The sequence below is a fragment of the Ranitomeya imitator genome, chromosome 5 (genome assembly GCF_032444005.1).
Source record: "Ranitomeya imitator isolate aRanImi1 chromosome 5, aRanImi1.pri, whole genome shotgun sequence".
Lineage (NCBI taxonomy): Eukaryota > Metazoa > Chordata > Amphibia > Anura > Dendrobatidae > Ranitomeya > Ranitomeya imitator.
This window is the reverse complement of record NC_091286.1, coordinates 524,227,738-524,240,285: the sequence shown is the minus strand read 5'-3', so window position 1 is coordinate 524,240,285 and position 12,548 is coordinate 524,227,738. Positions and strand designations below refer to the sequence as shown.

The following is a 12,548-nucleotide window of genomic DNA, read 5'->3' as shown; positions in this document are numbered from 1 at the left end:
AAGAAAAATGTGAAAAAAATAAAAAAAAAATATAAAAGTTTAAATCACCCCCCTTTCGCCCCAATCAAAATAAATGAATTAAAAAAAAAATCAAATCTACACATATTTGGTATCGCCGCGCTCAGAATCGCCCGATCTATCAATTAAAAAAAAGCATTAACCTGATCACTAAATTGCGTAGCAAGAAAAAAATGCGAAACGCCAGAATTACGTTTCTTTGGCCGCCGCGACATTGCATTAAAATGCAATAACAGGCGATCAAAAGAACGTATCAGCACCAAAATGCTATCCTTAAAAATGTCATCTCAGCACGCAAAAAATAAGCCCTCAACCGACCCCAGATCATGAAAAATAGAGACGCTACGGGTATTGGAAAATGGCGCAAATTTTTTTTTTTTTTTTTTTTTTTTTTTAGCAAAGTTTGGAATTTTTTTTCACCACTTAGGTAAAAAATAACCTAGTCATGTTAGGTGTCTATGAACTCGTACTGACCTGGAGAATCATAATGGCCGGTCAGTTTTAGCATTTAGTGAACCTAGCAAAAAAGCCAAACAAAAAACAAATGTGGGATTGCACTTTTTTTTGCAATTTCACCGCACTTGGAATTTTTTTCCCGTTTTCTAGTACATGACATGCTAAAACCAATGATGTTGTTCAAAAGTACAACTCGTCCCGCAAAAAATAAGCCCTCACATGGCCAAATTGACGGAAAAATAAAAAAGTTATGGCTCTGGGAAGGAGAGGAGTGAAAAACGAACACGGAAAAACGAAAAATCCCAAGGTCATGGAGGGGTTAATATTTAGTAGATCCTCCTTTTGCAAAAATAACAGCCTCTAGTCGCTTCCCGTAGCTTTTAATGAGTTCCTGGATCCTGGATGAAGGTATTTTTGACCATTCCTCTTTACAAAACGATTCCAATTCAGTTAAGTTTGATGGTCGCCGAGCATGGACAGCCCTCTTCAAATGATCCCACAGATGTTCAATGATATTCAGGTCTGGGGACTGGGATGGTCATTCCAGAACAGTGTAATTGTTCCTCTGCATGAATGTCTGAGTAGATTTGGAGCAGTGTTTTGGATCATTGTCTTGCTGAAAGATCCATCCCTTGCGTAACTTCAACTTTGTCACTGATTCATGAACATTATTGTCAAGAATCTGCTGATACTGAGAGGATTCCATGCATCCCTCAACTTTAACAAGATTCCCAGTGCCGGCATTGGCCACACAGCCCCAAAGCATGATGGAACCTCCACCAAATTTTACTGTGGTTAGCAAGTGTTTTTCTTGGAATGCTGTGTTTTTTGGCCGTCATGCATAACACCTTTTTGTATGACCAAACATCTCAATCTTGGTTTCATCAGTTCACAGGGCCTTCTTCCAAGAAGAAATTGGCTTCTCCAAATGTGCTTTTGCATACCTCAGCCAACTCTGTTTGTGGCGTGCTTGCAGAAACGGCTTCTTTCGCATCACTCTCCCATACAGCTTCTCCTTGTGCAAAGTGTGCTGTATAGTTGACCAATGCACAGTGACACCATCTGCAGCAAGTTAATGCTGCAGCTCTCTGGAGGTGGTCTGAGGATTGTACTGGACTGATCTCACCATTCTTCTTCTCTGCCTTTCTGATGTTTTTCTTGGCCTGCCACTTCTGGCCTTAACAATAACTGTACCTGTGTTCTTCCATTTCCTTACTATGTTCCTCACAGTGGAAATTGACAGGTTAAATCTCTGAGACAGCTTTTTGTATCCTTCCCCTGAACAACTATGTTGAATAATCTTTGTTTTCAGATCATTAGACAGTTGTTTTGAGAAGCCCATGATGCCACACTTCAGAGGAGATTCAAACAGGAGAACAACTTGCAAGTGGCCACTTTAAGTAGCTTTTCTCATGATTGCATACATTTGGCTATGAAGTTCAAAGCTCAGTGAGGTTAGAAAACAAAAAAAAAGTGTTTTAGTAAGTCAGTAAAAAGTAGGTAGGAGTATTTAAAACAAGAAAATGATAAGGGTGCCCATACTTATGCACCTGTCAAATTTTGTTTAAATTCAGATTGCACATTTTCTGTTAGTACACTAAACCTCATTTCAAGGCAGAAACATTACTGTGTCCAACAGTTATTAGATATATGAAACTGAAATAGCTGTTGCAAAAAAAACAATTTTTATTAAACATTAAGCTTAAGATTAATAGGGGTGCCCAACTTTTTCATATAACTGTACTTACATTAATTAGATAATTCTCTTTTCTTGTGATCACTGATCTGGTCTCCCTAGGAGTCAAATCCACAATCTATATCATTGTAGGCAGTAGCTAAAGCTATGAGCTACAACCTATAGAGATGGAGATAGGAGAATTTTGTATACTTGAAGCTGCATTGCAGACTCTGAACTGACAGGCAGATTATACTAGTACATAGAGACACATCTGCACATAACAATGTATTTCTATGTCCTTGCATTCTGGAGGTAAAGAAAAAATCTGATTTTTGGTTCCTATAAGACTACTAAACAATAATGAAAAACAATTGCAAAAATAGTAATTTTCTCTTGTTTTTGAGTCTCCCCAGATATCGAACCCACAACCTACATCATTGCTGAAACTGTGAGCCACAGCCTCCAGTGACATTATTAGGAGGATTTTTACCCACAGGCAGATAATACTGGTACATAGAAATACATCTGTATATAGCAGTGTATTTCAATGTCCCTATATTCTAGGGGGGAAATAAAAGGAAGACTTTTTCTTTTGAGTAAATGGAAACATAGCTGTACTGAAATGGGTATTAAAGGGAACTTGAATGCTGAAACATGCTGCCCAATCCATGAGCAGCGGGTATCAGATGCTGGCTGCACGATTTCAGCCATACATATTAAACTATGAAACGCTGCGGTGTTTCTGAGAAACGTCTGGTTACACTGGCAGAAACCTGTGCTGTAATGTGAACACAGGCAGGAGGAGGCTGCGACCTGAAGATAACCTATACCACGGAGGGTTAAGCTATGCCAAGTCCCAGCAGCGCAGCGTAGTACTGCATATGCGCATCAGCACCTGCCTTACTAACATTCTTGGAAATATTTAATAAGACTGCTGTTATTAAAATTGACTATAATGATTGCTTTTTCTAGACAAATCAAATACTATTTGCTAATAAAGGGAATGTAAGTTTGCTTTTATTGTCATATTATGTATTCTCTGTTACTGGACTATCCATTTAAAGAAACCTGACATATCGGATAATGCTGTTAACCTGCAGATATAGAGTTAATCTTCAGTTACCAGCATTAGGATAGTGCCCGGCCGCTGTACTGAAAGTGGAACAATCGGGAGCAAATTAACTTTATTCCTCCTGGGAGCCACCGACTTTCAGTCATGTAGGTATGCCAGCATGGATACAAAAAAAAAAAAATTTTCAATATAGATGACCAGGGTCACCCGCACACAATATCAGCTGGTGCTTAGGAGGAAAAAAATTGGAACAATATAATAGAACAACCTCCAGCACACCAAAAGTGAAAAAGTCTTGCATCCAATGAAGAATTCTTTATTATTATAATTATTTATTCTGGGAGTTCACAGCCATGAAAACAGGATATAACAGAAAATGTTCCCAACGTTTCGACCATAAAGTGGTCTTTGTCAAGGGTACAATCTGTGTAAGTGAACAAGATTCCAGACGGCAGTCCCAGAGTCACCGGTCACTATACTGAGACTGCTAGCACACCCCGACACTTTGACTGACAGCCAGCTCAGCAGTGCATCAGTTTCAGAGTCATCTGTCCGCCTCATTGCCAGAGCGTGCTTACAGCTGCCATTCACTGTGACTGTGCAGTTTCCATAGCTGCATTGACTCGCCTGTATGACTGAAAGCCAGGAGCAATGAAATTAATTTTCTCCTTGGTGCTGCACTTTCACTGTTGCAGCTGGGCATCCTCATAATGCTTTTAACCTTCACATTAACCCTATATATGCAGGTTAATTATCTGACGTGACAGGTTCCCTTCAAATACAGATTGTCCATCCTTAGGATAGGCCATCACGGTTTCATCTGACTCCTATGATCCACGACATTTAGCTCAATTAGTTGTCTCCAGTTCTACTGTGAGTGGCACATCCCCTTCATTCCTTACAAATGTCATCATATCCAACTTGCATACAGCTGTTCCAGGCATCGTTTCCCTTATCAATGAGAACTATAACTCTTAAATAAGGGTTGTGTTAGCAACCAAGAAGTATACTCTTTGACCCCAATTCATCACATGTCATTTATCAAAGTCACTTTTCTACTTTTGTCTTAAGGTATGCACTGACCTACTTTCCCCCATAGGTCAAAATGGTGTTGCTGTTTTTTTAAGACTTTATAGAGCCAAACGTCGCAAATCCTTAAAAAGTTGTGCATATGTCTAAGGCCCACTTCATGTGTACATGTATGGCATCCGTTTTTTTCACGGATACCACAAGTACCCATTATAACCTATGGTGATCTTCATATGTCCATGTTGTTACATAGATTGTGTGTCTGTATGAACCACATGGAGACATGTCTGTATTTTCCAGATGACAAGGGCAAGCGCAAGTCTATGGGTTTGTGAAAAACACACATAGCGCATGGATGGTGTCCATGTGCTGTCCGTATGCTGCATGGTGGAGAAACTACAATGTACAATGATGAATCGGGGCTTTTGCTTCCTTATGTGATGGAAACTTATGTGATGGAGACTTTTTTGTCTTTCATTTATTCTATAGATCCGAGTAGGGTTGCATACTGGCCCAGTGTTAGCTGGAGTTGTCGGAGAGAAGATGCCTAGATATTGTTTGTTTGGGGATACTGTGAATACGGCTTCTAGGATGGAAAGTCATGGTGTTCCCAGTAAGATTCACCTGAGCCCAGAAGCCTACAGGTAAACTCCATTCTCTAATTGTTGAAAATCTTCATATGTTTGCATGCTATAGTTCTCAGGGTGCCTGGTTTGTCGTTGTTTCTAATGATTAAAACATTCATAATAAGAATTATAAAAAGCAAAATCCCCAGCAAATAATTCTGTATGTCAAATGATTTAGCAAATGTTTAATTTCAAACAAAATATTGTTTCTTTTTTTTTTTTAAATTAGTTTATTAACCATAAAATAAAGTAATACAATATACACATTTGTATTCGTTATTGTGCCCATATTACAGAGCATATGTCGTTTGTATAAAGTAGGGTATTTACCCTTATTTATATCCAGAATGAGATTTATAACGACTGTGTATATCAAGTCATTTACATCACTTGAATCATATAAATGGAAACATGGAGCTAAAAATATGCAAAGTTCCTAAACTACAACTAAAACCATATCTATAGTAACTACTACTATTCCGCCAATTAACACTATACTTTATATTTTTCTCCGTGCGATGTCCCCAGAACAAAAGCCAAATCCCTTGCATTGATATTCAATCATTATGAATTTATAGAGTAAGGTGAGAGGAGTTCCATCTATCCCAGATTTTACCAAATTTACCCTGACATCCTCTATTTTGGTACAATGTGCGTTTATATGGGATAACTGAGTTCACCAGCTCAATCCAGGTTCTAAGGGAGGGACACGATCCCCCCATCCACTGTAATGCCAATACCTTCCGTGCCATAAAGAACGTTTCCCGTAGAAAAATCCAGACATAATGATGCCAGGCCTCCTCATCCCATACCCCAGACAGATAAATTAGCGGCTCAAGAGGAACAGGAGTAGACAATAAGGATGTTAATAATGACGTCACCTCTTTCCAATATTGAAGGATGACGGGCATCTCCATATCATGTGAACAAAATCTGCATCCGGTGAGTGGCATCGTAAACATTCCTGATGATTGAAATCGACCCATCCTAAAAAGTCATATCGGAGTCAAATATGATTGATAGATTATATATAACTGGGTCATCCTGTTATTATTCGATGGGGACACCCTGAGAGAGGATTCTAGAATTTCTTCCCATTCCTCTTCTTGCACATCAGAGATAAGTCCCTCCCATTTTCCCCTAACAGATCTTAAAGCAGACCCAGTTCCCACTGATAACATATAGGTATACAAAGAGGAAATAAGGCCCTGTGGACCTTGCGAATTAAGAATTCCTATCAGGGGTAACAACGAGATGGTTCGATCTGTGCCCGTATTTCTCAGGTATGACTGAAAGGCCGATCTCATTTGTAAGTAACAAAAAAATTGAGATCTCGGGATGCTATGTTTAGCCTGCAATTGTTCAAAAGACATGAAAAACAAAATATTTTTGATTAAACAATTCAACCATCCTGTGTATACAGCTTCTGTGCACGCATATGACTCCCTATGGTAGCAGACAACTAATAAGCCATGTGCAGTTTGATCCCTCTGGAATATCCTGCAGATTTTTTTTTAATCAAGAATTTTTGTCGATTTGCGTCACTGTTTTTTCCATTGAAATGTAATGAATCCATAAATATGTGTGGAATAATTGCATCGTCTTTATGGTATATTGTTCAGTGCGGTCATGCTGAACTTGATGAAATCCTCTTGTCTAGAGGGAAAGTAAATATAGTCCTTCATAGTTCTTTTCTTAGTAAGAAATTAAGTGGTTGGCAACTACTCAGGAGAGACCATCAATATCTGATTGATGGGGTGCTACGCCCATCCGGAAGGTCTCGGGGATGCTGCTGGCACGCAGCAGCACCATCATTTCTATGGTGTCCATGGGCGGGTACTGTAGATTCACCCTCCATTCATGTGACCAGGGGATGGATCTGTAGTACCACCATACTTTTGACGGACCTGGTTTGTTTCGGAAGCATCCGAGAAATTTGTTTGCCGCCGGTATCAGACAGGGGTTACAGGTGTCGCATCCCCATTAGTGATGAGCGAATATACTCGTTACTTGAGATTTCTCGAGCATTCTCGGGGGTCCTCCGAGTATTTTTTTAGTGCTCGGAGATTTACTTTTTCTTGCCGCAGCTGAATGATTTACATCTGTTAGCCAGAATAAGTACATGTGGGGATTCCCTAGAAATCAGGCAACCCCCACATGTACTTATGCTGGCTAACAGATGTAAATCATTCAGCTGCAGCAAGAAAAACGAAATCTCCGAGCATGCTCGAGAAATCTCGAGTAACGTGTATATTCGCTCATCACTAATCCCCATCAATCAAATATTGCTGGCTTACCTTGAAGATAGGTCATCAATAGATAGGTCTCCCATCCTGGCTCGCTGCACGACTTTACTAACTCCCCTCTCCCGCTCTTGGACCACAATCTTGTTTCCTTCTCTGTCAAGAATTGTCTCCTCACCTGGGACACCCCCACTTACCACACTTATTGGAATAAACATACCATTAAAATCCAGCAGCTTATGGACAATCTCCACACATCTTTAGCCCCCATCTCCTCCCTCTCCTGTCCAGACTTAGCATTGTCACACTTCAATAATACACTGAAGAATGCCCTAGATGAAACCTTAAACTTCTTCCTGAAACCTAAAGTACAGGCCCCCATCACCAACCTCAGTGGTGAGGATCTGGCCACTTATTTCCTAGAAAAAATCAACCACATCCATCAGGATGCCCTGCCGCACCTCAAGCTCACTAGACATCTTTGAGCCTTTCTCAGAAGAAGAAGTTTCCAAGCTCCTGGCTTCTGCTTGGCCTACAACCTGCAACAGTGACCCCATTCCTTCACATCTCCTGTAGTCTCTCTCACCAGTGGTTACCACTCACCTGACTAAAATATTTAACCTCTCTCTTTCTTCAGGTATCTTTCCCTCCTCATTTAAACATGCCATCATAACCCCTTTACTTTAAAAGCCATCCCTGGACCAGAACTGCACTGCTAACTACAGACCTGTCTCTAACCTTTCCTTCATCTCTAAACTCCTGGAAAGCTTGGTCCACTCCCTTCTAATCTGCTATCTCTTGGATAACTCTCTTGACCCCTTACAATCTGGTTTCTGCTCTTTACACTCCACTGAAACTGCCCTCACTAAAGTCTCTAATGATCTAATAACAGCTAAAGCCAAAGGTCACTGTTCCCTGCTGATTCTCCTGGATCTCTCCGCAGCATTCCACACTGGATCATCAGCTCCTCCTCTCTATGCTCTGCTCTATAGGCCTCAAGGACACAGCCCTCTCCTGGTTCCCCTCCTACCTCTCAGACTGCTCCTTCACTGTATCTTTTGCCGGCTCCTCTTACTCTCCTCGTCCTCTTACTATCGGGATTCCACAGGGCTCAGTCCTAGCCCCCTCCTCTTCTCTCTATACACTGCCCCTATTGGACAATCAGCAGATTTGGGTTCCAGTACCATCTCTATGCTGACGACACCCAATTATACACTTCTTCCCCTGACATCACTCCTACCCTAATTCAAAATACCAAGGATTGTCTGTCTGCTGTCTCTAACATCATGTCCTCCCTCTATCTGAAACTAAATATCTCCAAAATGGAACTTCTTGTGTTTCTCCCTTCTACTAACCTCACTCTACCCAACATCGAAATTACCCTGGAGGGTTCAACCATAACTCCCAAGCAGCATGCCCTCTGTCTTGGGGTCACATTTGACACCAAACTTTCTTTTACTCCCTATATCACTCACTCTTGTCCCCTGCATCTTAAAAACATCTCCAGAATCCGACCTTTTCTCACCTTTGAAACTGCTAAGGCTCTTACTGTCGCTCTTATTCATTCCCGTCTGGACTACTGCAACTCTCTTCTGATCGGTCTCCTTCTTGCCAACTTTCTCCTCTCCAATCCATCTTGAATGCGGCAGCCAGGGTCATATTTCTTTAAAGCCGCTTCACCGATGCCTCCATCTTGTGCCATTCATTACACTGGCTACCCATTCGCTACAGGGTCCAGTATAAACTCATCTCTCTCATCCACAAAGCTCTCCACAGTTCTGCACCGCCTTATATCTCCTCTCTCATCTCTGTCTATCGCCCTACACGTGCCCTCTGTTCTACAAATGACCTAAGACTAACATCCCCCATAATATGAACCTCGCACCTCCATCTCCAAGACTTCTCTTGTGCTGCGCCAGCTCTCTGGAATGTACTTCCCCAGATGATCAGGCTGATACCTAGCCCTGACCAATTCAAGCGCGCTTTAAAAACCCATCTCTTCAAACAAGCCTACGACATTAACTACTCAGTAAACTAACTTTGCCCTGTTCCCTCCTACCAAATATTTTTCTGAATCTGCACCCTACTATTCATCTGTCTCCACACCCTCCATGCACATAACTGCACTTGATACTTGACTATTGCACTTAAACACACGGGCTGATGACCGGATCATGCAGCTTTATATGAAAATCCCTATTTATTATAATTGCCAGACCTGAAATAACAAGCACTTTTCACCTATTGCGTCCCCCCATTTTCTTGTAGATTGTAAGCTTGCGATCAGGGACCTCACCCCTAATGTCACAGTTTAAATTGTCTTAACTGGTATTGAATTTATTGTCTGTACATGTTCCCGCTAATTGTAAAGTGCTGCGGAATATGTTGGTGCTATATAAATAAAAATTATTATTATTATTATTATGTTAACAACAGACAGACCGCGGTAATTGATGCACACTGAGCAATCTGTAAGAGAATATTCAGGCATAGGCTGTTGTTCTTGGCAGCCCAAATCCTGTTTACACATGATGATGTGCTGCCGAGAAAGATGATTTTTAAGCTATCTTAAAAATATTTTCACCCAATGAACAAGCACTTTGCCTATTCATGGGGTGATTAGCAGCCTGAGTAGAACTGCAAGATAATTGTGAAACAAGTGTTCCTAGGAAATAACCTTTCAGTGTCAATACACTTTAAGGTGTTAAAATTGCCTTCTCTACGCAATTTGCAGACTATCTGTTTCTGTTGTCCAAGTGACACTGTAATGTTTCACTATATTTATTGCATATGTAATGTTGTAATATGTGGAGCTTTCTTATTTAATGGAGGTACTGTAGTCTCCCTCAATTAGGCTACTTGGTGCCTGGGAAAATTGTCCTTGAGACTTTGCTGCTGCAGGATGCTTCCATTGACTCTTTTTTTTTTCAGAGAAGTCTGGTAGACATTATAGTTACATAGTTACATAGTTACGTAGGTTGAATAAAGACCTAGGTCCATCAAGTTCAACCTTTCTCCACCAACCGTACATTTTGTCATTAATCTAGCTATAACCCGTAATGTTATGTGTATCAAGGAAATTGTCCTGCCTTTTTTTAAAAGCTGATACAGTGTCTGTCTGCCATTGTTACCTCCTGTGGTCGGGCATTCCACAGTCTGACTGCTCTAACTGTAAAGAACCCTTTCCTGTTTTGCTGTCGGAATCGCCTTTCTTCCACCTGTAATAAGTGCCCCCTAATCCTCTGCACGGTCCTTGGAAGGAACAAGTCATGTGCCAGTGTTTTGTGCTGGCCACATATATATTTATACATGTAAATAAGATCCCCTCTGAGACATCTTTTTTCTAAGCTAGGATTACTCCCTCCCAGGTGCATTACTTTACATTTATCTATATTAAATCTCATTTGCCAAGTGTTTGCCCACACAGACCTCTTATTCAGATCGTTTTGAAATATTGTAATGTCAAGGTCAGAATTTAATATCCTACATAGTTTGGTGTCGTCAGCAAAGACTGACACTTTCGCTCAATCCCATCCACAAGTGGTACCCCACTGCTGACCATATCCCATTTAGAGAATGTAACATTTATGACAACTCTTTGTTTCCTGTCTTTTAGCCAATTCCTTACCCATGTGCATATAGTTTGCCCCAGTCCTGTATCAAGTGCCTTTGCAAAGTCCAGATAAATCACATCAGCTGTATTACCTACATCCAGATTTTCACTCTCCTCCTCATAGAAACCCAGCATGTTAGACATGACTTATTCTTCATGAATCCATGCTGGTTGTCAGTTCTTATATTTTTCTGTGCAATATATTTCTGCGGATCATCTCTTATAATGCCCTCAAAAGTTTTGCACACTACTGATGTCAGGCTTACTGGGTGTAGTTGCCCGGATCCACCTTCTTACCTTTCTTGAATATTGGTACCACGTGAGCCATCCTCCAATCTTGTGGCACCACCCCTTTGCAAGAGAGTCTGAGAATATGAGATACAGTGGTCTGTCAACTATTGAGCTCAATTCCCTCAGTATCCGTGGATGAATGCCACCGGGGCAGGGGGATTTGTCAATGTTTATATTGCTCAGACGTAATTGCACTTCTTTTTGTGTTAAACTAGTTATGTTACTTTGTGAATTTTGATTTTTAACTTGTTGAATGATCATTGTAACAGACAGTTCATTAGTGAACATGGATCAAAATTGCCTTTTCTTTGTCCTCTGTGATTATCTTGTTATTGTCATCTTTTAATGGGACGATACCATCTATTTTTTACTTTATGGCCTTGATGTATTTATTAAAAAAATTGGAATTTATTTTAATGTTTTTGATTTGTTTCTCTGTAGATAATTTTGCCAGCTTGATTTCTTTTTTACATTTCTTATTTAGATCTTTATACTCCTGAAATGCTATTTCAGTATTCTCAGCTTTCAAGATTTAGAATGCCCTTTGTTTTTGTCTTATTAAACTCTGTACTTTCCTGTTCATCCTTAATGGTTTATTTTTATTCCTTGACATTTTATTACCAGATGGTATTAGTTTTTTGCAGGATTCTAGTAGTATTTCCTAAAAAATGCCCCATTTATGTTCGGCATCCCCAGTTACCATGAAATGTCCCAGTCTATATGATTAAGCTCTTCCCTTAATTTGTTGAAATCCACTTTCTTAAAGTTCCAGGCTTTGGAATTTCCCCTTTTGAATGTTTGATTGAAAATTACATTGAAACTTACGATGCTATGGTCACTGGCTCCCTGACCTGTAGATATGAAATTGTATCTGGTCTATTTGACAGAACCAGATCCAGCAGATTACCTCCCCTTGTTGGTTCATCTACCAGCTGAGAGAGTTAATTGTCCTGAACTGTGGATAAAGGTACCGTCACACTAAACGATATCGCTAGCGATCCGTGACGTTGCAGCATCCTGGCTAGCGATATCGTTCAGTTTGACACGCAGCAACGATCAGGCCCCTGCTGGGAGATCGTTGGTCGCTGCAGAAAGTCCAGCACTTTATTTCGTCGCTGGACTTCCTGCTGACATCGCTGAATCGGCGTGTGTGACGCCGATTCAGCGATGTCTTCGCTGGTAACCAGGGTAAACATCGGGTTACTAAGCGCAGGGCCGCGCTTAGTAACCCGATGTTTACCCTGGTTACCAGCGTAAAAGTTAAAAAAAAAAACACTACATACTTACATTCCGGTGTCTGTCCCTCGGCGCTCTGCTTCTCTGCCCTGTGTAAGCACAGCGGCCGGAAAGCAGAGCGGTGACGTCACCGCTGTGCTTTCCGGCCGCTGTGCTTACACAGGGCAGAGAAGGAGAGCGCCGAGGGACAGACACCGGAATGTAAGTATGTAGTGTTTTTTTTTTTTACTTTTACGCTGGTAACCAGGGTAAACATCGGGTTACTAAGCGCGGCCCTGCGCTTAGT

The 12,548-nt window shown here is 40.9% G+C and overlaps 1 protein-coding gene across 1 annotated transcript in view; it reads left to right on the top strand.

The window, feature by feature from the left end:
* Positions 1 to 12,548, top strand: part of LOC138637838 (guanylate cyclase soluble subunit beta-2-like) — a 125,395-nt gene that overhangs the window by 91,391 nt on the left and 21,456 nt on the right. Inside the window, exon 13 of the mRNA XM_069726762.1 lies at positions 4,743 to 4,897. Within this exon, the coding sequence (XP_069582863.1) occupies positions 4,743 to 4,897 (155 nt within the window). The remainder of the gene's footprint in view (positions 1 to 4,742; positions 4,898 to 12,548) is intronic.